Genomic DNA, 27,723 nt, shown 5'->3' with positions numbered 1-27,723 from the left:
CGGGAGCAGGGGCGGGGGGGGGGTGGCGACAGTCGTGGCTGCTCCTCCGTATCCGCGGTGCCTCCAGCGCCCAGTCCCTCCCACCTCCCGCTCCAGGGACCGCCCCCGGGGGCTCGGAGCCCGATTTAACAACCCGTGGGGGCTTTGCCGAGGTGGGGGTTCCGGGGATCAACTAGTCGAACCGGGCTAGGTCCTGGTCCGGCACCGCACGCCACATCATCTCTTGGGGGTGGGCCGTTGTCTCCCAGCCCCGAGAACCGGTTGGGGGCCCAGGATCCCGTGCGTCTTCCATTAGCGCAGGAGGCCCCGGGCCACGGCTAAGAGAACCGGAAGCCCCCCCCCCCCCCCCCAACGCGGGCTTCAACCTGGCGCGTTTCCAGCCAAAACTGGCTCCCGTGGGCGGCTGGCACGCGTGTCCCCGCGCACGCACACATCTTGTACACGTCAGCCCCACGCCTCCCCGGTCCCGTGTCCGGGCGCACGCAGCACCCACGCGTGCCCGCACACGCCCGCGGGCACACGCGTCCGCGGTGGGCACTGAGGGCGCAGGAAGGTAAGGGTTCTGGCCAGGAGCTGGTTGGGGACCCGGGCCCAGGCCTGGGCGGTGTCCGGGGCGGGCCCAGGGGCGGAGCTCGCCAGGCCGGGCGCGCAGGGTCGGGGCGGGTCCGCGCCGCCGCCGTCCGCGCTGTCCCGCCCTCGGCCCCGCCGCTGCTCTCCGTTCCTCGAGCTGCAGCCCCCGCGGTAGCAGCCGCCGAGCCCGCCGCCACCGCCCCCGAGGTAGGCGCTGCGGACATGGGCCCGCGATCTGCCGGCCTCTGGGGTCGCGGGCCCTGCCCTGGGGAGCTGAGCAGGAGGTGGGGGGGGAGGAGCGGGCGTGGGCGAGGGGCTGAGGACCGGGCCCCAGGGGCCGAGCGGGAGCTCCCGGCGCAGAGCAGGCCGCACAGGCGGGCGGCAAGCGGGCCGGGGCGCGGGAGCGGGAGGCCGGACATCCGGGGGCGCCTGCGGCTGGGACTCGATCCTTCGGGGACCTGCGGGCGGAAGGGCACGGGCCGCCGCGTGAAGGCCAGGCCGGCTGCAGGTCTAGGTGACCTTTCCCGGCGGCGCCCTCTGGCCCTCGATCCCGCCAGCGCGGGTCGGGCGGGGAACCGCCTGCCCCCACACTCACCGGGCTGGGCGCACGGATCTGTGCGGGCCACGCTGTCGCCGCCGGCATGAGTTCCTGAGACGACCGCGGCCCCTCGCTCCCAGCCCCACACGCCCTGTCCGGCCTGTCTGGTCCACGCCCGGAGAAGCTGGCGCCCGGCGCTGTTCCGCGCGTGCCAGCTCCCTACCGGGCGGAACGAGAGGCTGAGAGTCGACTTAGGCCGCAGGAGCCTGTGCAGTAGGCTCGGCCTTGGGAAAGGACGCCCTGCGGGGAGCGGATGTGGCCTCCTTGGCCTTAGGAGAGATCCTGGTTCGGTTGCTCATTCATTCACCGAGTGCGTCTGTGCCTTCACGAAACTGGTTGGAGCCCTTGGATTTCAGGGCTGCAATCCTAGTGACTTGCCCAAGGTCACACAGCCGGGGCGATACGAAGCCTAAGTTTTCTCATCTGTACAATAGGAGCAATTGTAGCTCTCCTTGTAGCGGCCATTCATCTTTGGGAAGAATGATATGAGTTGATTAACGCCAAACCTTCAGTAGAAACCTTGACACTTGAGGCTTTTGGGGAGGATTTAGCCCATCCTCTGTAGACCATTCTACTCCACTTGGTGTTCTGGAAAACGTTTAATAAATATAGCCCCTGTTATTTTAAACGTTATTGCTAAACACTTGTGTGCCAGGCATTGAGTAACTTCCATGATCATTAATGAAAAATTCTTTTAAGTTTATGGACAAGGTCAGGTTGAAGCAGGAAGTGCGTGCAGACCTGAGGGAAGGTTTCACCTGAGGTCTCCATCACCCTGACCAGCCTTACCTCCGCAGAGGAGGTAGAGAATGGGCCCCTACTTTGCCTAATGTGCTGTTGGCAAGGCCAGGGCAGGCTGCCCAGGGCTTGCCTTGTTTCTCCACCCCAGCTCTGGAATGAGTTCTCCAGGGTTAGGCTTAAGCCCTTTGCAGCTTTGTTTTCATTGCCTGGGGTGGTGCCATTTGGCACACAGTAGGTACTTGAGAAGGGTCTGTGGGGGTAAATGTGCTCTTCCTTTTTATCCAAGAGTCACCTTACCCTTACTGATAGGAGGATAGTTGTGGTTTTTGTTTTTTTGTTTTTTGTTTTTTGTTTTTTTACCATTGCAGCATATGTCTTGTAGTAGTTGTTCATTAAGTATTTGTGAAGTTATTGAATGGGCATATGTAGTGGCTGCAGCCCCGGACCATATTCTCTTGATCTTGGACATCCTTTCTGAGGGACACACACATCTATCTCACTCACTTCCAGAAAATAGTCTTGCTTAGCCGAGGGTCACGCCTGTTTAAAGAGCTCCTGCGGAAAGTACAGCCCTAGAGCACTGAGACGCAAAACTGTTTCCCATTTGACATAACTGCTTTAAACGTGCTATCTTCATTCTGTGACTTACCAGGTCCTGTGGGAAAGTTGTAGAACTGGTGTTTCTGGGCCTGCAGGGGAGGGCGACCAGGGTGAATGGGATTCTCCTAAGTGCTTTTTCCCTTCTCTGATGGTGGGTGGTGGGTGGGTCGATAACTTCTGCTGGAGTTGTTCTGAATAAAATGCTTGACCTTGGGGAGGGGGGTACTGCTCTCAGTTGATTGCTTAGTTTTATTTCTGTATTTTTATTCTATTGGGTAGAGGCAAGGGCTGTCTGTAGACACAAACACAGGGGCTCCGGGAGACCATATAGTGAGGAGTTGCCTGTGGGCTGCCGATCCTGCTGGACCCTGGGCAGATGTGGACAGTAACCTTCAAGCTGGTGGTAATGAGGGACATTGACCCCCCCCCCCCCATCTTTACTGATGGGATGCTCCCAAGGCACTGAAGTTCACTTTGCCCTTGATGGAATTTTAATGGCCTGACATCGTTGGTGGTGGTGACTGGGGAATGACTGGGGAAGATGTGTGTGTGTGTGTGTGTGTGTGTGTGTGTGTGTGTGTGTGTGAGAGAGAGAGAGAGCCAGCCCAAACCTGCAGGCAGCCCCCTCAGCGAACTCAGAGAGTCTGTGGCCTTGGGCTCCCCACAGACTCTTCTGGTATCCACTGAGGAAAAGTGAGCAATGGGGTCCTCTGCTGGGCCTGGGCACAATCCTCCATTTTACTGCTTGCTCTCAGGGAGGTGAGGGTGAGTGGGCTTCTAAGCCCTTTTTCCAGAACTGTCCTGGAAAGAGTCCTGGGGAGCAGATTGAGCTCACAACACAGCTCTGACAAGAGCCACAGGATTGAGTACAGGTCAACTCACTGTCTTGTTCCTCAGTGTCTCCTTTATAAAAGTGTGACCATCATCATCATCGTCACAGTCATTCTTTATTGAGGGCCTGCTCAGCACCCTTCTGCGGGGCTTAACATATGTGTGACGTTGAATGTACCATCCTGCAAACCCTGGGAGAGAGGCACTCTTTTTCATGGGTCAGGAGGCTTGAGCCCAGAGTTGGGATTTGGGACCTGGTCTGGCTAGTTCTAGTGCTGGTAATTCCACACTGAAGTTGCCACGGCAAGGGGCCATTGCCACCAGCTAATAGATGTGGATGCATCTGAAAGGTCGAATTTGCTGTTCAGAGGGGAACTGTTCTCCTTTCACGCTGAGCAGAGTGAACGTGTGTATGGCTGTGTGTAGGCTGCCTGGCAGTGGATTGTAATCAGTGGAGTCACTCCTCTTTGTTGCAAGGACAGTGACACTGGGTGTCTATCAGGAGAAAGGTCAGTTTTTACTGGGATGAGGTAGGAGACATTCTTCCAGGACTTACCTGGACAATATTCAGCTCAAGAGTACCTCATGTGGTCAGGGAGGACTCTGGACCTTGTGGTTGAGGGTGGCCTTTTGATAACCTGCACAGCAGCGGTAATTATACTAAGAAATCTATAAAATGTAAACCTGTAATAAAATCCTCTCTCTGGTCGTTGTGTACTTACCACGTACCAGTCACTGTATTAAGTATTTCATATTAGCAGTCCTCACGGTGATGCTGAGACAGATACTCTTTCCCCATATTCGAGCTGAAGAAACGTGAAATGCATATACATTGTGACTTGCCCTGGGTCCCATATCTGGAGAGTCGTGGAGTGGTATTGGAACTCAGGGCTGCTTGACTCTCAAATCTACTTGCCCAAGCACTGTCTATTTAAACCCCACTGGGTCAAGCCAGGCAGCGAGGTTCCAGGAAATGTGAGGTGTCTGAGGTCAGACAGGAGCCCTGGGTGCACCTGGGACCCAGACCTTGCCATGCTGCCTGCCAGCCCAGGCTTTTCTTCCTTTGATGGGTGGGTGGGCCTGCAGGCTGCCCCCAAGTCAGTTACATTCCCTTGCGGCTTCTTATGGAAGGCTGTGCTGGTGGTGGCCTAGCTCCCAGAGTGTTTTAAAATAGAAGCAATGCCTAGGAAGCCGGGCTCCCCGGTGTGAGCCTCTCGTGGAGTAGGAGGGGAGGGCAGCTGTACTGGGAGCACAGACTTGCTTCAGAGCACAGGTCACCGGCTTTGCCAGCATCCGGTAGACATAACCAGGGGCTGCCTTTTCCGTGAGATAGGGATAGGGGTGTGAGGAGGCTTCTGATGGTGTTGGCTTGATATATTGGCTTTCAGAGCTGGGCTAACCTCCTGCTGGGGAAGTTGCTTTTCCTGGTCCCCAGAGTTAGGGGGAGGTGCTTTTGTTCTAATCCCTGGCTGGTCTGGTGCTTCTCCTATGTGCTGGCCCAGTTCTGCTCAGACAAACCACCTTAAATGATGTTAGAGAAACAGCAGAACCAAAGGCTTTCCTACAATTTTCCCTTTCTAAGGGAAATCCAGGATGGTCATGGTGATGGTGGTGGAGGTGACTACCCTCTTGGTCAGGGGCCTTGCACGAATCAGTTGCACACTTACATGGGGTGATAAAAGAAAGCATAATGAAGGGGCCATTTGCAAAGGTGTGAGTAGAGTGTGGAGCTCCTTGGCAGGAGCTGTGGCCTTGGAAAGTAGTCACTGCCCACCTGAGGCCCAGCAGGGAGGGAGCTTGGGAAATGAGTACTCCAGCCTCTCTCCCATCTCCTGCTGGTGCCTCCTGTTGGCCAAAACCAACGATACATAGCCTTTGATAGCAATCCATAGTGATCAGCTCTTGGGTCACAGAGCAGGATGGAGGAGAAAAATGGATCTGAAGGGACAGAGAATATCCAGAATAATGGACTGTGATTAGTACTGCCATTTATGGAGCCCTCACCGTGTGCCAGATACTCCTACGTGCTCTGCCTACCTAACTTACTTAATCTTTGCAGTAGCTCTGGTAGAAAGGCACTAGTGTTAGCCCCATTTTATAGGTGAGCAAAATGAGACCCTGGGAGAGTAAGTTATCAGTGGCTTGTCCAAAGTTACACAGCTAGTAAAGGCTGGTGCTGGTAAATCCTCTGCCAGGCTCATAGCTCCTTCTCATAGTCACTGTGCCTTGCTGCCTGGGCACCCAGTTGTGCTGTGACAATCCGTGGCAGGGTGGCTCCTGGTGTTTGGGTCCTAGTGCTGTTGTACCCTTGCTCTTGAAGATGGTGTCTCTTAATCCATTAGGTGTTACCTTGCTCACAAGACTGAGTCTTGGGAACTTAAGGCCACTCTGCTCCCTGTGTCCCCCACCGCAGTGGTTGTTAGCTCTTTGAGGGTACCACGGCTCCTGTGCCAGGATTCTACCTCTGTCGACAGAAGTGCTGTCCTGCCTGTTTCTTAGGCTGCGAAAGGCTAAGAGGGAGGGAAGGAGGCTTTTGAACAAGTGCTTCAGGCCGTTCTCATGCACATTAAAGTTAGGGAGCCCTGCCCTACTCCTGCCTCCTGGGCAGGGTGGCCAGAGCCACAGGTGGTCATCTGAGGGTAGAATGTTCCCCCTGCAGGCCTTGCCTGTTAACCCTGCCATCTCAGTGTAGTTGGAATCTGTTCTTGGAACCCGGATAGATACTTCCCACGTGGCCTTTTCCTTCTGGCACCTCTATTGCAGCAGTCTTTTAGAATGTGGCTTATTGTGGCATCGTGAAGGCAGCGTAGCTCAGTTTCAGACACGTTGGTTGGGTTTTTAAATTTTATGTCCTTAAAAAAGTTATCAGTATGTACAAACAACTTTAATAAAGTGGAATAAGAAATGAAAATCCTATTTTAACTCTCCTCCTTTCCTAAACCCCCTTCATTTCCAGAAGCAGCTCCCAGTCAGCCACAATGTACAGATGGGCTTGTAGCCTTCCTACATGCTTTCCCATCATTCACAAATGTGTGAGCGCATAAACGTGTGTGTGAAAGGGTTTTCCTCTAATAATGCAGAATTATACATTTTCTGTGACTTGCTTTGTGCAATGAACTACAGTTGGCCCTTGAACACTGTGGGGGTTAGGGGTGCATACTCCTCATGCAGTTGAAAATCCTTCTCTAATTTTTGACTCCCTCCCAATTTAACTACTACTGTTCACCTCAAGTTTTATTGATATTATACAGTCAATTAACACATATTTTGTATGTTTTGTATGCATATATATTATATATTGTATTACAATAGAGTAAGCTGGATAAAAATATTACTACTTTTGAAAAGAACTCTTAAAAAATTTTTTTTTAATGTTTATTTATTTTTGAGAGACAGAGAGAGAGCATGAGCAGGGGAGGGGCAGAAAGGAGAGAGACACAGAATCCGAAGCAGGCTCCAGGCTGCGAGCTGTCAGCACAGAGCTTGATGCGGGACTTGAACTCACAAACTGCGAGATATGACCTGAGCTGAACTTGGACGCTTAACTGACTGAGTCACCCAGGAGCCCCTAGAGAAAAAATACTATTAACGAAATCATAAGGAAGAGAAAATACATTTACAGTATTGTATTTATTGAAAAAGATCCAACATATAAGTAGACTTGCGAAGTTCAAATCTGTGCTTTTCAAGGGTCAGCCATGTGTCAAAGATAGCTTTCTATGGCACCTTGCATAAATCCACCTCATTCTTTTTGATTACCACATGGTGCTCTTTAGTTTTTGTAAGTACCTTAATTTTCATTCATTTCCCCATTGGTGGACATTTAGATTTCTTCTGGCTTGTGTTACAGAACTAATGCTGCAGTGAGCATCCTCGTGTGCACCTCTCTGGGGACCTTGGCTGGGTTCCTAGCAGTCGAATTGTCTCTAGGTTAATGCATGCCCACTTACGCATTGGCCAGTAGTTGTCTCCAAAGGGGCTGTCCTATACTGGCGTGAACAGGGGTGACCATTTTCCACACCAATAGTGGATGTTTTCATTTGCATTTTTGCTGATTTGTTTGTTGAGTGAGCCTTTCAAACACAGGTGTGTCACTCACTCTACAGTGGCTCCCTGAGGCCCTTAGAGTAAAGTCCACACCTTGTTCTGAGGTAGTAAGTGGCCCTGCTCCCTTCTGAAGCCTGGTGGTCTCATCAGCCTGAGTTGAGTTCTCCTTAGGCCAAGGCGGGTGGAGAGGGTACTAGTTGTGGCTGTCTCCACCCCCCATTCCTGGCGGTGCTACAGCCTCCCTGTAGAGGGCGCTCCTGCTGCTTGGTGACATCGCCGTTTACTTAGACTCTTGTCAGATACTAAGTTTCTGTTTTTTTCCTTCTACTATAAAAGTACTTTCATGCTCCTTGCACATTTTCTCATTAAACAGACCTTTGTATTGAATACCTGCTACTTGCCAGGGCTTGTCATCTTTGACACATAGCTTTTTACATATTTTGGATAAATTTATGCATGACAGGCTCTGGGCTGCTTTGAGTTCAAGGGTGTGAGTTGGGGGTAGGTGTGCACGTGTGGGTGTGGTGGGGGCGCTGGAAGCAGAGCAGCTGTCACTGACAGGCAACTGATGAGTCAAGGAAGATATGTCCCCCCAAGGTGGAGGTTATGTAAGTGTTATGCAGACTGTGCTGGGCGATATACTATCTCTCCCCTCTGAGTTTCCAGTATGGGCTGGATTTTCATTCCTCGGCTGGAGTGGAGCTTGCATAATCTGTTCAAGGTCAGCCAGCGAATGGTTGGGTAGGTAGGCGAACAGGCAGTGGAGGGAAACAAGGGACTCCTGTCTCCCACTGTGATTTACTGGTCCTTCTCAAAGTCATCAGTGACTGTGGGAAGGTCTGCTCAGTCCAGTCCTGTCTGTCCCTCATGTTCCACTTATCCTTGGGAACCATGCTCGCAGGCTCTGCATTGAAGCCTTCACCCAGGCCGGCTTCTGATTCCCATCTGTCCAGGGCTGGCTGCTTTCCTGTGTCAAAGTGCCCCGCCTCACGCTCGGACTCTAGAGGCTGGGCTTCTGAAGGCACATGGGGTGGATGCCACCAAGACAGATGGTGAGCGATTTGGAGCGATTTGGAGCTGATCTAGGCGGAGGTAGGGGCCAGGGGGTCAGGGTTCAGCCTTAGAATCAGCACAGGCATCGTGTTAAATGAGAAAGCAGGATGCTGAGGTCTCTTTCACACCCCCTGGTCCCGGCCTGAGAAAACATGAATGGAAATCATTTCTACAAGATGATTTTTGCAGCGGGTGCTGAGAACTGTGTAAAAGTGGGCATTTTCTAGGCGCTGTTGGCAGTTGTAAGAAAGCGGAGCTTTTCAGAGGCACACTGCCTCAGGCCTTGCCTCAGTCCTGTCAGATAAATGCAGGAGGCGACTGGGTGGGGAAAGAGAAGGCTGCAGCAAAAGCCTAGGGGAAGCTACAGTTGCACAGCAGGTGTGGGCCTGTGGTGAAGGGAGCGTCTTGGCTTCTGGGTGGGTGTTTCCTCAGGTCCAGGAGTGGGTTTGGCTCCGCTCAGCTGGGGGTTCCTGTGCATCTTCCCTGCCAGGTGCCGAGCTGGAGCCGCAAGGAGAACCTGGCCTCATCCAAGCTCCCTCTGCCCTCCCAGCTCCCTTGTGTTTGGATGGTAATCTCCTTAGTGGCCATGTACTTTAGGGTGATGTTTGTCGGTGGTGGAGTGTTTTTTGACAGGTGGTTTTGCTGGTTCTTTTTTTGGGGGATTAGTGATGAGTGAGAGCATTTGGGGAACATTAAATGATGAGTGATCTGCTTTTCTCTGATGCGAAAGCTGTTCGTGTCTGGTGAGGTGGGTCCTAGAGCCACAGCAGAGGGTACTTTTTGGAACGCCCTGGCCCCTGAGGTACAGGGAGGTCTTGGCTGACCCAGAGAGGTTGCCACTGTACTGCTCTTTCCTCACCCTGGGGCTGAGTTTGCAGTCCAGCTGGGGAAGGGCAGCGCTGAAGAGGGGTGCTCAGTCCACTGATACCTGTTGGCACTGGTGGCCGTAGAGAATGTTCTGGATCTTTTGCTGAGATGTTCTGCAAGTTTCCTTGGGGCTCCATCACCTCAGCCTTTGATGCAGGTTTGTTTCCTTGCTTCTGGGAGGGGCCAGGGCCATCTGTGGCTGAGACATATCCACGCCTTAGGCTGGGGGTATTCTGCATGACCTGGTGGATGGTTTCTTTGGCTGTCCCTGGGGTGGATGTGCCTGTGAGGTTCGCTTGGGGTGGAAGGGGGACAGGTCGGGGGGGGGGGGTCCCCAGACTTGAAACAGCCAATGGGGACAGCCTGAAATGGATCTTCCCCCATGCTCTTTGTGCCCTGATCCTAATGTGGACTGAGCTGTCCATGGTTCCAGTCTGATCACGTGCAAGAGATAACAAGAGCAACAAAGAGGATCGTAAACAGCTCGCTGGGCTGCTCCACTCTGCTCTGACAAAAAAGTGAATGGAGGCGGAATTAGCAGAACCTCTGAAAAAAGTACCATAGGACCTGGACCACAATTTTATTACTTCAAGTGGTGGAAGTTTGTCGTTGTTTGTTTTATAGCGTACTCATTGCTTCTGTGGGCTCCTTGCAGCATCTAGGATGTTAAAGCTTATGTCAGGAATGCAGCTTCCTGTGGTGATGCTGCTCCCCCTAGGACCGATTGAACTATTTTTCTTAACCGACGGAGCCATCCAGGCGTCCCGATTGAGACATTTTTCGTTGGGTTCCCACTTACCAGGAACATGCCGTGCAGGTGTTTGCTTGTGTGAGTGCATACGTCGGTGAATTCAGGTGGGATATATGCAGGCTCAGTTTGGAAATTTAGGTATACTATATTTTAAAAATTAATGGAACCATCCTTGGGTTAATTGGATTCCTGCTAATTAGGGCTGATGATTTGGGAAATGGAGAAGGTGCAGATCATGGTGCTTTCTCATGACTCCTTTCCTCCTGGATGGAGCACACTGTGTGTGTGTGTGTGTGTGTGTGTGTGTGTGTGTGTGCGCGTGTGCGCTCGCGCTGTCCTGGATTAGGATTTTAATTCTGTGTATGTAATGCGTCAGAATACAGCCTCTCAGGGACACAGTGTGGCCTTAGGGAAAGGACTCTGAATTACTTGCCTTCCTTGAACCCTGAGGTGTTTAATAAATGCTTGTTGACTTAGTGATATGCAACAATTTCAAGTAGTACTTTAAAAAATAAAGTCACATTGTAGCTCAATAGATGTTTGTTTGAATTGATTTTTTTTGGCGGGGTGAGGCGATGTGGTTATATCTCCTTCCATGTGAAGAGTTGCCTAATTGTTAGGTTTTACTGTATTCTCTGTGAGGAATCTGATACTCAAAAAAATGGGGTCCCCTGAAATACAAAGTTTTTTGAAAAGTTGCGTTTATTCTGGCACATAGTAGGTACTCTGTAAGTATTTTGTTGGAATGGATGAAATCAGAACCATATGGAAAATAGGATGGCCTGAAAAGCTCTGATTTCTATTCAGTACACTGAATGCCATAGCAGCCGACATTTTGTAAGAAGATATGTTTTATTGGCAAGAGTCCTGTGATTCAGTAAAGTAGCTGGCTCGTGGGAATTTGTCTTTGACAGTTAATTCATTCAGCAAATGTTTACCGACTGCTGCTATATTCTGCACTTGTGCTCAGTCTGGGGGTGCCAAGGAAGAAGAGGTCTAAAGGCAGGCTGGTCTGCTGTCGACAGAACTTACCTGGGTGTCTCCACCTCTCGACATGAGGAGGCACGAGAGAGCAAGGCTTCTCTGTGCACACCTGGGAGAATAAAGTGCCTGGGACTCTGTGCTGATGATTTTTATTGGTGGTTAATTATAGCTAATAATTTTTATTGATGGAAAACTAATTTCCCTAATTACTGATGTGTGTCTTCTGGTGATTCTTTTATTGTAGCAGAAGATGGCTGTACCTCCCACGTATGCTGATCTTGGCAAATGTGCCAGGGATGTCTTCACCAAGGGTTATGGTGAGTGTTTCGGAGCTAATGGGCTGGGTTGGCATGTTTGGGATTTTACCCCTCACAATTCGGGAGGCCTGGGTGGGTCAACTCTCAGAACTTTGATGTCGGGGGAAAAAAAAGACAAGCCTACTATGCCTAATAAAGCAGTGTTGGTTTGTATACCTGGTAAGGGCAGGCTTACGAATCACTGCAGACAAGTGGACGCCCTGGTTTCCTCTCCCACAGGCGGGAGCAGCTCTGTGTGTGCCGTGGTCATGGAGTGCAATTTCTAAGTGTTGCCCATCCTTAGGCCTGTGCTCACACTGTCCCGTACCTTTCCCTGTCATTCTGCTGGGAGCGCACAGCCACTGTTCGGTAGCCAAAGTTCCACACGTAGGCAGGCAGCAGTGGAGACAGGCACCCTGCACACTCACGGCATCTTGAAACAGGAGAAGGGAGGCAGAGATGCTGCTCTTGAGCTGGTTATTTAGCCTATTAACAGTTCCCATGTTCTTTCTTTAGGATTTGGCTTAATCAAACTCGATTTGAAGACAAAATCTGAGAATGGACTGGTAAGTTGTCTGACCGACACGGAGCATGGGGGTTTATCGTAGATCAGTGGAGAGGATAACTACCGTGTCCTGGGTGGCAGAGTCCAATGAAAGGACCTTTTTTTAAATTAAAAAAAATTTTTTATTTTTTTGAGAGAGAGAGAGAGTGCGCACATAAGTCGGGAAGGGGCAGAGGGAGAGAGAAGGAGAGAATGTTAAACAGGCTCTGTGCTCAGCAAGGAGCCTGACACGGGGCTCAATGTCACAGCCGTGAGATCATGACCTGAGCTCAAATCAAGAGTTGGACGCTTAACTAACTGAGCCCCCCAGGTGCCCTGAAAGGACCTTTTTGATTGTGGCAGTTTGTGGTTGTCACATTCATCGCATCCTGTATGGGATGGGTGGTCCAGGGGCATGCTGCTGATAGGTCCCTAGTTTAGCAGCTGTTAATACTCACTGAGTTAATAAACTGTTTCATTTTTCCTTGTTTCTTTTTAAAATTGAGCTGTTTTCAATGCCACCTGATTATCAAAAAAAAAAAAAAATTAGTAATCCCTTTTAGACTGTGTGTGTGAGGATTGTTGAAAGGAGGACGTTTAGGGGTTGATGTACTCCAGTGTCATCTTGAGCTCAGAGGTTTTGGTCTGTATTTGGCTGTAAGTATTGTGGAAGCGGGATTGTCTTCCTGTCGAGACTAATGTATTACCAGGGTGGAAGGAAGCTGTCTCCTGACAGAGAATTCCCCGTAAGAGTCTTTTAACTAACAGGGCTCTTTAATCCCATCTGTATTTAAATATTGAATTGAATTGTAGAAGTAGCCTTTGCCTCCACACATTCAGGTCTCACCTCTTGCATAAAGGAAAGTCCGTTCCATTTAGGATGCTTCAGTGGAGCCCTGGGGAACAGGCCGTGACTCTCTCTCTGCTTTACAGGAATTTACGAGCTCAGGTTCTGCCAACACTGAGACCACCAAAGTGACGGGCAGTCTGGAAACCAAGTACAGATGGACTGAATATGGTCTGACGTTTACGGAGAAATGGAACACTGACAACACATTAGGCACAGAGATTACTGTGGAGGATCAGGTAATGGTGGTCACTGCGAAGAGACACAGTTTTATTCTGCTGCCCTGCCTTTGACTAAACCTGGCATGTTTCTTTTCTGTTCAGCTTGCACGTGGACTGAAGCTGACCTTTGATTCATCCTTCTCACCAAACACAGGGTAAGAATCTCACGTGTTTTCTTAGCAAGGACGTTTAACAGTGTTTTATCTGTTTGTTTTTAAAAAATTTTTTTTTTTTATAAAGTTTTTTTTTTTTTTTTTTCCAACGTTTTTTTTTTTTTTTATTTATTTTTGGGACAGAGAGAGACAGAGCATGAACGGGGGAGGGGCAGAGAGAGGGAGACACAGAATCGGAAACAGGCTCCAGGCTCCGAGCCATCAGCCCAGAGCCTGACGCGGGGCTCGAACTCACGGACCGCGAGATCGTGACCTGGCTGAAGTCGGACGCTTAACCGACTGCGCCACCCAGGCGCCCCTAAAAATTTTTTTTAATGTTTTATTTATTTTTGAGACAGGGAGAGACAGAGCATGAATGGGGCAGGGTCAGAGAGAGAGGGAGACACAGAATCTGAAACAGGCTCCAAGCTCTGAGCTGTCAGAACAGAGCCCGACGTGGGGCTCGAACCCACGGACCGAGAGATCATGACCTGAGCCGAAGTCGGATGCTCAACTGACTGAGCCACCCAGGCGCCCCTTAAATTTTTTTTTAATGTTTATTTTTGAGAGAGAGAGAGAGAGAGAGAGAGAGCGCACATGAGCATGGGAGGGGCAGAGAGAGAGAGGGAGACACAGAATCCAAATCAGGCTCCAGGCTCTGAGCAGCACAGAGCCTGACGTGGGGCTCAAACTCATGAACTGTGAGATCATGACCTGAGCCAAAGCTGGAAGCTTAACCAACCGACTGAGCCACCCAGGCACCCCTAACAGTGTTTTATAGTGAGATTCTGTGCTGCGTGTTGTGGCCATCCTGGCTTCATCTGTGGAGGGCTACAAGATTTGTGTGGTCTAGTAATGCTGTGTTTCATGTGAGTGAGGCTGCTGGGAATGATGTAAGCGGCCAAGGCTGTAGACAGCCGGCGATGTTGGGAAGCAGTGTCTGAGCGATCATTGTTGCCAGCCCCAGTTTTCAGGCTGGGAGGGCCCTTTCCCCAGTTTTCTACATAGGAGCACTGAGAGAAGATGGGTTTTAAGTGCAATGTGGCTCCTGAGGCTGCACTTTTTGCCCCATGTCCCCCAGCCACAAACCAATTATGCTTCACTGTTATTGGGCTCATCAGGAGGCAAGACCGTGTGTTGGTTGCCTCAGCCCCTGGTGCTTTTCAAAGTGACTAGATGGGACACATGTTGCACAAATAGCATGTCGGGTTCCCTTACATCGTACACCCAGCTTCTCCTAATGTTAACATCTTACATAACTATGATGTAATTATCAGAACCAGGAAATTTATATGGCTGTCATACAGTTAACTAATCTGTTGTCCTACTGATGTCTTAGTTCTGGTCCATGACCCATTTCAGGATACTAGATTGCATTTAGTCCTCAAATCTCTTTGGTCTCCTCTAATCTAGAATGTAGTCTTTCTTTGTCTTTCATGACCTGGACGCTGTTAAATAGGATTGATGAATTATTTTGTAGAATCCTTCAGTTTGGATTTGTCTGATGTTTCCTCATGGTCAAACTCAGGTTATGCATTTTTATTATATTATGTTATATTATTGTTATATTATTTATTTTATTATCTTATAACACTTCTGTTATACAGCCACAGAAGTGATGTTGGGTCTGTCTTGTGCGTGATATCAGGATGTGTATGTCAGTATTCTTTACTGGTGATACTAACTTTGATCACTTGATTAAAGTGGTGTTTGCCAGGTTTCTCTATGAAGTTACTTTTCTCTTTGTAAATGGGTATGTCGGGAGATACTGTGAGACTATGTAAATATTCTGTTTCTTACTTTTTGAAAAACAAAATTAGTATCCATAGTGATTCTTGCCTGCAAATAGTATGTTTGGTAAAGATTTTCTCTTCCCATCATGCCTTCTGCATTTATTAATTGGGATTCTACTCTAAGGAGGAGCTCTTCCTTCTCCATTTATTTATTGAATCATTTATTTATATTGATATGGATCCACAGACATTTATCCTGTGGGTTATAACCTATTACCACAATATATTTGATTCCTCATTTGTTTCAGATATGGCCATTGGGCGTGTCTCCAAGTGTGCTTTTGATAATCCCCTGTCACTTCTTTTGAGCTCTACTTCGGAAGATATAGCAGGCTCATCTTTTGCTCTAGTCCTGCCATCAGGCATTTCTGCAAGGAGCTTCAGTTCCTTTTATTGAAGAATGGCATATAGAAACCAAGATGGTGGGCACAGTGTATCCGCATTGCTCCTGGGTATTTGAGGCAGGTTTTGATGGTTTATGGAGATTGGAAGTGAAAGCTGGCTTTCCAAACCTACTGAGGCGGATAGCCTGGGAAAGCATCGTGGCTTCTGAAGGAGCTGAGTGTAGACCACAAATGGATGAGGCTGCAAACTCCTCTAGGGACCAGCCCCCACATTGAGCACCTACCACAGAAAAACCAGATCGTTAACTGGATATCAGAGTCATGCCTCTCTCAGGTGCTTGTCAAGTTAGTGCTATTGTTTAAATAGCTTAAAAAAAAAAAAAAAAATCCCAGTAATACTTGAAAGAGGGAAAACTCCAAAGACGTGGAGTGTTGCATTAGAGCAGAAGCCTGGAGAGAAACCCGAGTCACTGCCCGAGCACTGCCTATTCTCTGAGGACTTTGTGCTCCTGGCCAGAATTCATTGAGACAGGGTAAGGAGGCACCATGTAAATGGTCTGGGATGGCTGGTCCACACCACTGGTCAGAGGCCCTGCCACAAGCAGCACACTTTGGTCAGCAGCAGCTTTTTACCCAGTGGTTATAAGATCCCTGATTTTTACAGTGCTGGTCTCCCTCCCTTCCTAAATGTCAGCCTCTGAGCAGCTGCCTTTCATCAATCACCCCACTAGCATGGTGCCAGTTGGATAAGCAAAAACCCAGGTTGCTTCCTCCAAAGGGTAGGCAGACCAGAAGAGGTTTATTTTATTTTGAGAGAAAGAGAGAGAGAGAGCACGCATGAGCAGAGGAGGGGCAGGGAGAGACAGGGAGAGAAAGAATCCCAAGCAGGCTCTGTACTGTCAGCTTGGAGCTCTACACAGGGCTTGATCTGACGAACCATGAGATCATGACACCAGGTGCCCCTATTTTGAGTTTTTCTTATTGACAGATAATTTGTTTGGTTGTTATTCCTTTCCTTCAAAGCTTGTGAAAATGTACCAAAGCAACTTGAACAAAAGTTGTAAGCATCATTGTCACTTATGAAGGGTGTTTGGCTTTATTTTCAACCATGACCTTGGAAATTCTCATCTCCTTGATGACTTGGAATGTTTAACCTTAAATTTTTTGTTATAGAAAATTTCAAACATACTAAAGACTGGTATATTAAACACTCATCAGGGGGGTGCCTGGGTGGCTCAGTTAAGCCTCCGACTTCAGTTCAGGTCATGATCTCGCGGTCCTTGGGTTCAAGCGCTGCCTTGAGCTCTGTGCTGACAGCTCAGAGCGCGGAGCCTGGTTTGAATTCTGTGTCTTCCTCTCTCTCTGCCTCTCCCCTGTTTGCTCTCTGTCTCTCTCTCAAAAATAAACATTAAAAAAAAAAATAAACCTTCATCATGTTCCCATCACCCAGCTTTAATAATTATCAACCCATAGCTAATTATGTTTTATTTATGCACTCACAATCAGTCTCTTCCACCCTCAGATTATTTTGAATAACAGTTATTGCATAATTTCATCTGTAGATATTTTAATATATATCTTTAAAAATTTTTTTTAAATGTTTATTTATTATTGAGAGACAGAGAGAGAGACAGAGCATGAGCATGGGAGGGGCAGAGACAGGAGAAGACACAGAATCCAAAGCAGGCTCCAGGCTCTGAGCTGTCAGCACAGAGCCCAACACGGGGCTCGAGCTCACAAACTGTGAGGTCATGACCTGAGCTGAAGTCGGACACTTAACTGACTGAGCCACCCAGGTGCCCCAATATGTATCTTTAAATGATGATTTTTTTTTTTTTTTTTTTTTTTTTTTAGTTTATTCTGAGAGCACAAGTGGGGTAGGGGCAGAGAGAGAGGGAGAGAGAATTCTAAGCAGGCTCTGAGCCATCAGTGCAGAGCTTGACATGGGGCTTGAACCCATGAACTGTGAGATCATACCCTGAGCCGAGATCAAGAGTCAGATGAACTGACTGAGCCACCCAGCTGCCACTTGTTTTTATTTTAATTCTAGTAGTTAACAGTCTTGTGTATTAGTTTCAGGTGTACAATATAGTGATTCAACAATTCCATACATTACCTGGTGCTGATCATGACAAGTGCACTCCTTAAGCCCATCACCTATTTCACCCAACCCCTGGCCCCCTCCCATCTGGTAACTGTCAGCTTGTTCTCTGTAGTTAAAGATTTGCAACGTTTCACGAATTTGTATGTCGCCCTTCTGCAGGGGCCATGTTAATCTTCCCTGTATCGTTTCAGTTTTAATACATGTGCTGCTGAGGCACACATTTTTTAAAAAAAGTTTAGTCACAAAATGATTACATTGTAAAAAATTAATCATCTTTCTTTAATATTGTTAAATCTCTAGTCCGATCAAATTTACATAGTTTCATAAAAAAACTTTTTTTAATGTTTATTTATTTCTGAGAGAGAGAGAGAGCACAAGTGAAGGAGGGACAGGGAGAGAGGGAGACACAGAATCTGAAGTAGGCTCCAGGCTCCTAGCTATCAGCACAGAGCCTGATGTGGGGCTCAAACTCCTGAGCTGTGAGATCATGACCTGAGCCGAAGTCAGACACTTAACCGACAGAGTCACCCAGGTGTTCCTACATGATTTCATTTTTAATTTATAGAATTAATATAGAAATTAATAGAAATTAATATAGAAAAAATTGTCTGTGCAAAATTGTGAAAATTGGGTCGTTTGCCTCCTTAAATCTCTTTAATTTTTAGATTCTCCTCTGCCTTTTTCTCCCCCCCTTCTAACTTATTTGTTGAAAGTAGGTCATTTGTCTCATAAGATTACACATAGACTAAACTATGCTGTATGTATCTCTATGGTCATTAAAAAATTAAAAAAAAAATATTTATATATATTTTTGAGACAGAGAGAGACAGAGCATCAGCAGGGAAGGGGCAGAAAGAGAGGGAGACACAGAATCCGAAGCAGGCTCCAGGCTCTGAGCTCTCAGCACAGAGCCCAGTGCGGGGCTCAAACTCACAGACTGTGAGATCATGACTTGAGCTGAAGTCAGACACTTAACCAACTGAGCCACCCAGGCGCCCCTCTCTATGGTCATTTAACTTACCCTGTCCCTCATATTTACTGTGAATTGGTAAGTCTACAGGCTTCATTGCATTTAGATTCCATTGGGGAGGGGAGAGGGTAGAATAAAAGTGGTGACGTATGCTTCCATTGGATGTGCATAGAAGGGTGGGTTTTTTCTTTGTACGTTAGTGCTATTCACAGTTCACTCAGGGGTTACAGACTGGTGATAATTCCACTTTAATCATTTATTCTTCATTTATTAGGTAGACTATTTTGATAAAAAGAAACTTCTAAACTATTGGTTACTCTGAGATAGTGTATCAAAGGTAGTAAACGTTTGCTTCCTTTTTATTTACTGTTTCAAAGTAACACATTGGTTCTCTAGTCTCTAAAGATGCCCAATGTGTGTGTTTTAAGTGTCAGTATGAATGAGTTCATAGATTTAAACATATTTGATATGTTTCAATCCATTGCCAGTATTTTTTTTTCAAAATTTTTAATGTTTATTCATTTTTGAGAGACAGAGACAGAATTCGAGCAGGGGCGGGGGCAGAGAGAGAGAGATTGGGAGACGCAGAATCTGAAGCAGGCTCCAGGCTCTGAGGTTTCCCAGCCCCCATGACTACAGGGTCCCGGGTTCTACATCTGTACCCAGGTCTCAGAAATACATGCTCATTGGGATCTCATGAATACCGAGTTAAAAGCTATCTGTCATATTTACTTAGGAGGGATGTACCTAGTATTTGTTTCTTTATTTACTTACTAAGTGAACCACAAAGTAAGAAAGCAACCATCTCCTTAAAAGCTGCTGTTTAGGAGCGCTTGGGTGGCTCAGTTGGTTAAGCATCCGACTCTTGGTTTTGGCTCAGGTCCTGATCTCAGGGTTTCGTGAGTTCAAGCCCCACATCGGGCTCCATGCTGACGGTGTGGAGCCTGCTTGGGATTTTCAGTCTCCCTCTCTCTCCGCCCCTCCCCCACTTATGCTCTCTCTGTATCTCTTGAAATAAAAGCTTGAAAAAAAAAGCTGCTGTTTAGATAGATGCCTTCATGACAGATATAATGTGTCTTTTTCATAGACTTGGAGAATAGCAAAGATACATCTGTTTCATAATTACATGAGCGCTCTACCTAGTAAATGCCTGTGTAGGCTCTTACATTAGGCATAGGGAGAGGTTAGTAAAGGAAAATTACTTAGTGCCCCCCCTTGCCTATGTTCTCACTTGATTATTGTGGCATTTCTGCAGATGGGTTTGTGGTTGAAGAGAGGTTGTGTTCTTCCATTGGGGCACAGCAGCTGCTTAAGGGAGATCTGGGGTGTGCTGACTTTGCCCTCCATCCCTGTATATAACCTGAGCTTTAAAACTTTTTTTTTTTTTTTTTTGCATTCTTTTGGTATCGTTGTCACAAGGTGAGTTAGCTTATGACTTTAATACAATTTCTTTTCCTTCAGGAAAAAAAATGCTAAAATCAAGACAGGGTATAAGCGGGAGCACATCAACCTGGGCTGTGATGTGGATTTCGACATCGCCGGCCCTTCGATCCGGGGCGCTCTGGTGCTGGGTTATGAGGGCTGGCTGGCTGGCTACCAGATGAATTTTGAGACTGCAAAGTCTCGAGTGACCCAGAGCAACTTTGCAGTTGGCTACAAGACTGACGAATTCCAGCTCCACACTAATGTGTAAGTACGTGAGTGTCATGTGTAAGTGTGTGCGGGAGGGGGATTGCTTTTCAAGCTCACATTTTAATCACTTTAAAGTGAGTGTTTTGACATCACATGAGCCACATGGCCTGCTGGTCTTTTTCTGTTTCCCACCTGTCCAATTCTGGAAGTGGTTTGGGCTCTTTGTGTTCTAGAGACGGTCGGAGCTGTCACTGGTACAGAATGACTGATCAGTTACAGCAAGGGCATGACGTCAGTCCAGTGGAGTGTCCCTTCCCTTTGTGGGCATTGGAACTCCTTTCATTGTTAGTAACAAAATAGTGGGGAAAGGTGTGGCTGCCCCTCTTTCTCTGTATGAAGCCTGAGGTCAGTTTGCCATGCTTAATGAAATATAGATCTGAGACACCAGGTTAGGGGATGATGATCTCAGTTCCATACAGTGTCTTCTCATGGCAGAGCATGCAAAAGTTGACTAACTACCAGATAGTACAGTGAAGGGAAGAGAAAAGTGCAGATTGGCTTAGAGAGCCCCTTGTAGTTAAGCTTGGGAATTGGAGTGCAGTGGAGTGCTGATGTAGGTGAAGGGAAACGGATGTTTCATCTCTAAAATCCCGATGCCACAATTGGGGGACAACTTTTTCGGATTTCTTTCTTTCCACTAGAGGTCACTAAAGAAGTGACTTCTTAGAGTTAAGTGGTACATGTATAGTATTTAATAACATTTCCACTTACAAAGTTTTTTGAAAAATTTTTATACAGTAGTTCCCCCATAACTGCCATTTCACTTTTTGCGATGTCACTTACCCATAGTCAACCACGGTCCAGAAGTGGATGATCCCCCTTCTGATGTATTTTTGGAAGGTCAGCGGTAGTCTGATGCTACGTCACAGGCCTGTGTCACTCACCTCACTTCATCCCATCATGTAGGCATTTTATCATCTCACATCATCATAACAAGGCCATACATAGTACAATAGGTATTTTGAGACAGAGAGCACATTCATATAACTTATATTACAGTATGTTGTTATAATTGTTCTATTAAAATCATGAAAGTTATTGTTGCTGATCTCTTACTGCATCTACTTTATAAATTTTGTCATAGGTATGGATGTATAGGAGAAAATGTAGCCTATATGTAGGGTTCGGTACTGTCTGTGGTTTCAGGCATCCCCTGGGGGTCTTGGAATGGATCCCCTACAGATAAGGAAGGGCTACTGTAATTAGTATAATTAACATAACAGAATTAATATAACAGATCTATTATTTTGAGTTTTGAGTTTATTTATATTTATTTATTTTAACATAACAGAATTAATATAACAGATCTATTTTGAGTTTATTTATTTGTTAACATAACAGAATTAATATGATATAACAGATCTATTATAATAAGTTTTGAGTTTATTTTTTCAATGTTTGTTTATTTTTGAGAGGGAGAGAAACAGCGTGAGTGGGGGAGGGGCAGAGAGAGAGGGAGACACAGAATCTGAAGCAGGCTCCAGGCTCTGAGCTGAGCCGTCAGCACAGAGCCCGATGTGGGGCTTGAACCCATGAACCGCAAGATCATGACCTGAGCCGAAGTCAGAAGCTTAACTGACTCAGCCGCCCAGGCACCCCTATTTATTTATTTATTTTTAAAGTTTATTTTTGAGAGGGGGGGAGGGGCAGAAAGAGAGGGGGGGCGGGGACAGAGGATCCAAAGCAGGCTTAGCTGACAGCAGCGAGATTATGACCTGAGCCGAAGTTGAAAGCTGGACGCCCAACCAACTAAGCCACCCAGGCACCCCAGTTTTGAGTTTTTTGAAGCTAAAAAGTCACAGGAAAACCAGAGTGATGGACAGTCCAGTGGTTTCTGGAGTGGGAGTGGGGGAGAGTGTGACTGCCCAGGGGTGGTGTGAGGAGATTTGGGGGTGGTGGAGCTGTTCCTTATCCTGATTGTGGTGGTGGTCACACAAATCTTGTACACGTGTTAAAATTCATAGAAATGTACACCCCCCCCCAAAAAAAGTCAAAAAAGGTATATAAATTCAAAAAAGGCAACATACAAAAATGTCACAGGAAAAAGGACACAAGCAATAGAAGTGTTTTTTAAGTTAGAGTTATGACTGAAATGGAAAGTCCTTCCTTGGTGTCGAATTGGAAATTGGCACCAATTCTAGGAATAGCAATGGCCCTTACTGTTTTCCCCACATACCTGAGCCTCACATACCTGATTTTATTAAGTGGACACGGTTTATTTTTAGCTGGCGTGGAAACTGCCGACACAGCCATCTGGGTTGTCCTAGGGCTTGCAGAGACCCAAGTGTCATAGTTGTGCTCTGTGCTTCATGTAGATGAATTTGAACAATGACTTCCCTCTGTTTATGGTTTTGAGAGCTCCCAACAGGAAGGCAGTGTTGCTGGTTTTAGAATATAATGAAAAATCTGACATTTTTTAGATACACATGTGAGCCCAAGAAAATTTCCCGATTTCAGTTATACTAAAGTTAATCAAAAACTTTAGTTTTGTCTGTGACAAGCTGCTGTTCTGTGGATTTTCTGGTTCCCTGCAAATCAGGGGGTGCCTGTCCTGGCCTTGTACTTTCTGGAAGTACAAGGTCTGTATCACTGAATTTCAGGGGAAAACTTGAGCATTTAGAATGTATTTAATGAGCATCTACTTTAGGGAGAGTATATTAGTGAGGAGCGGAGTTTGCAGTGAATCAGCAGTTTGTCCCTGGATTAGTGAGTTCTAAGCTCTTTGCTGAATTCCGGAGTACGTGGGCTCTGCCTTACTAGTTTCTGATGACATTTCTACTTGAAGCACCCAAAATGACGAGGCAGAACTTTGACATTGTTTTATGTTAAAAATGGAAAGGAGGGGAAAGGGATATTTCCAAATCACACCGTGGTGTGTTTGGAAGAGATGAAGGAGTTTGTCCAGTTCGGTTTCATTCCATTTTTGAAAGACGGAAACATTTTGTAATGCACCAAATGTCTCCTTTTCATCCCATCAGAACTGTAGAGATTTTGCAGTTTGGGCCAAGAGTATTGCACAGGTGGAAAAGTCTGAATTGCAGGTCAAGTTCTTCTGTAATTGCTGCCCCTCCAGGGGGCTAGGTGGGTTTTGGCTGTGCCCGCTCAGCAGTGGCTGCAGCTGGTGGTGCTAAGGGCTGTAACCTTCTGAAGAACATGGGTGGCCCACCCTTTCTTACCATTTCTGGTTGTGTTCTCTTCTCATTTGCTTCTACTCCCTTACCACTGTTATGATAGATGCATTGACAAAAGAGGTAACATAGCAGCAGCAGCAAAAAAAAAAAAAAAAAAATCACCCAGAATTCCATTTTCTTAGTTGCTGCTTCTATTTTAAAGAATATTTTGGAAGCAGATTTCAAATTCCATGCAGCCTCAGCTTCCTGCCTTTGGGTGTTCCCAGTGGTGGTTGAAAACTAGCCTCTCCCTTCCTTTGAACCTTCCCAAAGCTGGTGTCTGTTCCATTCCTATCAGGCTTTTCCCTACTTTGGTACTCGTTTTGTGATCATTTTGGTCCATTTATAGCAGCCCTGCCCTCTGTCAGACTTGGACCACTGTGCCCAGCTCCAGGCTGCCTTCAGGGGTGGATGGGCACCTGTGCTCTGATTGTTTGCAGAAACGATGGGACAGAGTTTGGTGGCTCCATTTATCAGAAGGTGAACAAGAAGTTAGAGACCGCCGTTAATCTGGCCTGGACAGCAGGAAATAGTAACACTCGCTTTGGAATAGCGGCCAAGTATCAGATTGATCCTGACGCCTGCTTCTCGGTGAGTACCTGTGGAATCACGCATCACCCAGGCTCCACCTGAAGCTTAGGATGGAATCCTTCTGGATTGCTGGAGTTCCATGCTGGAGCTAGAGATTTTTTTTTCTCTATGCAAAGAGTTTGAAATGAGGAAAGTGATGATAGTAATAGCTCTTACTGTAGATGCCAGCCACTGTGCGGAGCCCATTATGTGTGGGTTACTGTCTTTAATTCTTACACAACCTATTTGAGGCAGGTGCCTTTAAAAAAAAAAGAAATATCATTCCAACCTTGTTTGCACAAATGAGGAACTGGAAATTCAGAGAGGCTGAGGGCAGATGGAGCAGATATCTGGTAAGTGCTGGGGTGCTGGGCCTGGACTTGACCCACACTGGTTTGCTCTGGAGCCTGCTCTTATCAGCCCATGTTCCATGCTGCAGACTCTAAAGGGGGTCACCTTGAACCCTAAGGTTTTATTTTTTTATTTTTATTGTTTTAATGTTTATTTTCGAGAGATAGGGCAGTCAGGGGAGGGGCAGAGAGCGAGGGAGACAGAGAATCCGAAGCAGGCTCCGCGCTGACAGGGGAGAGCCTGGTGTAGGCTCAAACTCATGAACTGTGAGGTCATTACCTGTGCTAAAGTGGGCTGTTTAACTGACTGGCCACCAAGGCATCTCCCCCCCGGCTTAAAAAAATTATTACTATTATTATTTTTTTTGAGAGAGAGAGGACCCTCAGGATTCATGTTCATTTAATGCTTCTCATTTTTCATCCTCTTGCCAGCTCTTGTATTGGATATTAAGAAACCAGACCCTGGCACTTAGTAGTTGGCATCTAATCTTGCAGACTCGGTGGCATTGCTCGCGGTTGAGTTGCTGCACGATTTTTGCATTAAATCCTGTTGAACTCATCTCTGTTGTCACAGGGCACTGCTGGCTGCTTCCCTTTGGGGTGGAATGCGGAAGTCTCATGTTGCAGGATGGTTATTGTGTAATTTACAAACAGCCCATTTGAAATGGGAACTGAATTTGGCTCCCTTAAAGTTACGCAGTTAAAACAAAGGAAGAGGGGCCTTATTAATTAGATGGTATAAGCAAAAAGGAACAGCCAGATGGGGCCCTTACTGCCAGGAAATCTTTCCCCCTGCTTTGTTCTTTCTTATGGAAGTTGTCAGGTCTGAAAACAGCATTCAAGCAGGAAAACGTACCTTGGCAGCCTCAGCTTTTGCCAGGACTTGGTGTTCTCATGACATGAGCCTTCTCTGCTCCTGACCTCTCCTTGTTTCACTAGAAAGGGGGTCAGGGGGAGGCCCAGATTTTCCTACAACTCAGGCAGAGGAATGAGGGTAACATTGACTCAACTTCTTTATTGAACTTAATTATTAATTAGCATTCACAAAATGCTGAAATTTAAGTGACTGGCTAGGTCATTCTTTTGCTCCAGGATGCATTTTATTTTATTTTATTTTAATGTTTTATTTATTTTTGAGAGACAGAGTATGAGCGGGGAAGGGGCAGAGAGAGAGGGAGACACAGAATCTGAAGCAGGCTCTAGGCTCTGAGCTATCAGCAGAGAGCCCGATGGAGAGCTTGAACCCATGAACTGTGAGATCATGACCTGAGCCGAAGTGAGACTCTTAACTGACTGAGCCATCCGGGCACCCCATAACTTTCCTTTAACTGACAGTTGTGTTGACTCTTTGAGTTTCTTTTCTGAGACTTTGCTCTCAAATTTGATATATTTCATGTTGAATTTAATGAATTTCATAATCAAAGTGGTCATGAAAAAAGAGAATTTGATTCTGAAGGTCTGAGTTGGTTGGTTCCAAAGCTCTTACTCATTTTGGAGATGAAAACATAAAGTACTTAACAATTTCACTCTGTCTTATCTTTTCCTTGACTAGGCTAAAGTGAACAACTCCAGCCTGATAGGTTTAGGATACACTCAGACCCTAAAGCCAGGTAAGCGTTGCTTTGAAAGTTAGTGAAATTGTTTCTTTGCCTTAAAGAAAAATTGTGGTGCTGGTTTGCTGCTTTATGTTACTGCTTATATAATGCCTGAATAGTACATTATAAACGAGTGGAGAGAAAGTTTTATAATTAAATGTTTATAAAAGTGTGCAGAATTGTTATAAAACATTTGGAGCATAGAAGTAGTAAGTAGGAGAGAAAAAGGCCAAGGCTAGAGTGTTACACCTTTGGTTATTTTCTTCCATCTGTTTTTCCATTGTGTACGTAGTGTCTGATACTTATTTCTAGCAGATTCTTAAAACTAGCCCATAAGTCATCCTCATTGTAAAACCGTTGTGCCGATTTCCTCTGCACAGGTGGCTAGTCTGGTCCATAGTATGTTAGAACTACGGGAGATAATACCACTTTGGGATTGGTTTGGTCAAGTTGGGTCTTTGAACTCTACAAATCTGAGATTACATGATGAAAGAATCAAACTTTCAAATACCAGTTAGTCGCATGCATGTGTGTGTGTTTGTGTCCATGCCGAGAGTGAGATCTCAGAGTCTGATTTATGGTTGGACTTCCTTTCAAGGCACTTTTGCTGAAGAAGCTTACTGCATGGTGCCACTAGAAGAGAGATGATTGTAGCAGGGGGCAATGAGAGGACAAAGTAAAGTGGACTCCCTAAAGTGGATTTGGAAAGCCTGTGGAATTAATCAGATGGATGTTCAGTAACAGGGACTGATGGGCCGTGTGGTTTTTTTGCCTGCTGATCACACACAGCTGAAGCAGGTTTTGAATCTGGTGTTGTCTTGCCATTGTGCTTAGGTACTCCTCCTTGTGTTAACCTTTCTGCTCTGTGTTGACCTTTCTTTTTGTTTCTCTCCTCCATCCCTCCCCTTTCCTTGTCCCTGGTTATTCCCCTTGCAGGTATCAAACTGACGCTCTCAGCTTTGCTGGATGGCAAGAATGTCAATGCTGGTGGCCACAAGCTTGGTCTAGGACTGGAATTTCAGGCATAAACAAATACTGTACAATCGTTTAATTTTAAACTATTTTGAGCATAGCTACCTTCAGAATTTAGTGTACCTTTTAATGTCGTATGTCTGGGATGCGAGTATTGCTAAATATCATGTTAGACCTCCAGGTTAAAGATGATTCAGCTTTAAGGTGTTACCCTTTCAGAGGTACAGAAGAAACCCAATTCCAAGAAAAGTCCTTTCAGCTGTAGACTTTGGGGGACCTTGGTGGCCCTCTAGAATTGTCAGGTTTCTTTTTTATCTAGAAATGGCTGCAAGTGGAAGCTGAGACTTCGTAGGCACTTTGTAAACTGGTATTGGGTAAATGGATGAAATTATGACTTCCTGAGAATTAACTTTGGTTTCCTATCCTAATGAAGGAGAGACTCACTGATGGTGTGTACAAAATCATCTGAAAGAGACTTTTTTAGACAGATTTTCATGACCTGTTTCCACCCCAGTCCATCACCTCTTTTACACCAAAAGTAGTCTGCAGGGCGTGGTAGCTGTTTCTTTTGTGCCATTTGGGGTGGAGAAGGTGGATGTGATGAAGCCAATAATTCAGGACTTAATTCCCTCTCATGTTGTGTTTTTTTTTGCCCTTGCACCAGAGTATGAAATAGCTTCTAAGAGTCCCAGCTGCAAGCTGGGAAGAGTCTCTGTGACTGTAATCACATGGTGACAACATTCGGAATCTAAATTGGACTTCTGTTATATTCTCGCCACTCAGTTTATTTTTTAGCAGTTTAATGGGTACATTTTAGAGTCTTCCATTTTGTGTGGAATTAGATCCTCCCCTTCAAATGCTGTAATTAACATCACTTAAAGTAAAACTTGAATAAAATATTGAAACCTCATCCTTCTGTTGTTTTTATTATATTAATAAAAGTGTGAATAAACAGGGCATTTGGCATTTGTGTTTGCACTGTATGTGTGTATGTTGTGTGTGTATGAGAGGGGGATTTTTAGTTTTCTGTTGTTGCATAACAAATGACCCAAATACAGTTG

At 46.5% G+C, this 27,723-nt stretch overlaps 1 protein-coding gene and 1 non-coding gene across 3 annotated transcripts; one reads left to right on the top strand and one right to left on the bottom strand.

The window, feature by feature from the left end:
* The first annotated feature begins 137 nt into the window (after positions 1-137).
* Positions 138-27,572, top strand: VDAC1 (voltage dependent anion channel 1). Of its 2 annotated transcripts, none has more exons than XM_049649170.1 (9): positions 138-553; positions 11,287-11,359; positions 11,855-11,904; positions 12,816-12,968; positions 13,053-13,105; positions 19,775-20,002; positions 23,616-23,766; positions 25,648-25,705; positions 26,627-27,572. In XM_049649170.1, exons 2-9 carry the CDS (start codon positions 11,293-11,295, stop codon positions 26,716-26,718), a joined length of 852 nt encoding a protein of 283 aa, XP_049505127.1. In that variant the 5' UTR covers positions 138-553; positions 11,287-11,292; the 3' UTR covers positions 26,719-27,572. The 2 variants fall into 2 exon arrangements, with proteins under 2 accessions (XP_049505127.1, XP_049505128.1); XM_049649171.1 differs by lacking the exon at positions 138-553 and adding an exon at positions 669-777.
* Positions 17,458-17,560, bottom strand: LOC125935827 (U6 spliceosomal RNA). The gene has a single exon (XR_007461812.1). It is a non-coding gene; the product is annotated as a U6 spliceosomal RNA (small nuclear RNA).
* Positions 27,573-27,723: the final 151 nt, after the last annotated feature.

Source organism: Panthera uncia, assembly GCF_023721935.1.
Source record: "Panthera uncia isolate 11264 chromosome A1 unlocalized genomic scaffold, Puncia_PCG_1.0 HiC_scaffold_17, whole genome shotgun sequence".
Classification (NCBI taxonomy): domain Eukaryota; kingdom Metazoa; phylum Chordata; class Mammalia; order Carnivora; family Felidae; genus Panthera; species Panthera uncia.
Note: the sequence above shows the minus strand (reverse complement) of the source record. Positions and strands in the feature narration are given on the sequence as shown.

Excerpts from the sequence above, each read along its gene's own strand:
- VDAC1 (XM_049649170.1), top strand. The coding sequence starts at position 11,293 with ATGGCTGTACCTCCCACGTATGCTGATCTTGGCAAATGTGCCAGGGAT. Across the intron at positions 11,905-12,815 it reads CAAAATCTGAGAATGGACTG|GAATTTACGAGCTCAGGTTC; the intron begins GTAAGTTGTCTG and ends TCTGCTTTACAG. Across the intron at positions 25,706-26,626 it reads CACTCAGACCCTAAAGCCAG|GTATCAAACTGACGCTCTCA; the intron begins GTAAGCGTTGCT and ends TTCCCCTTGCAG.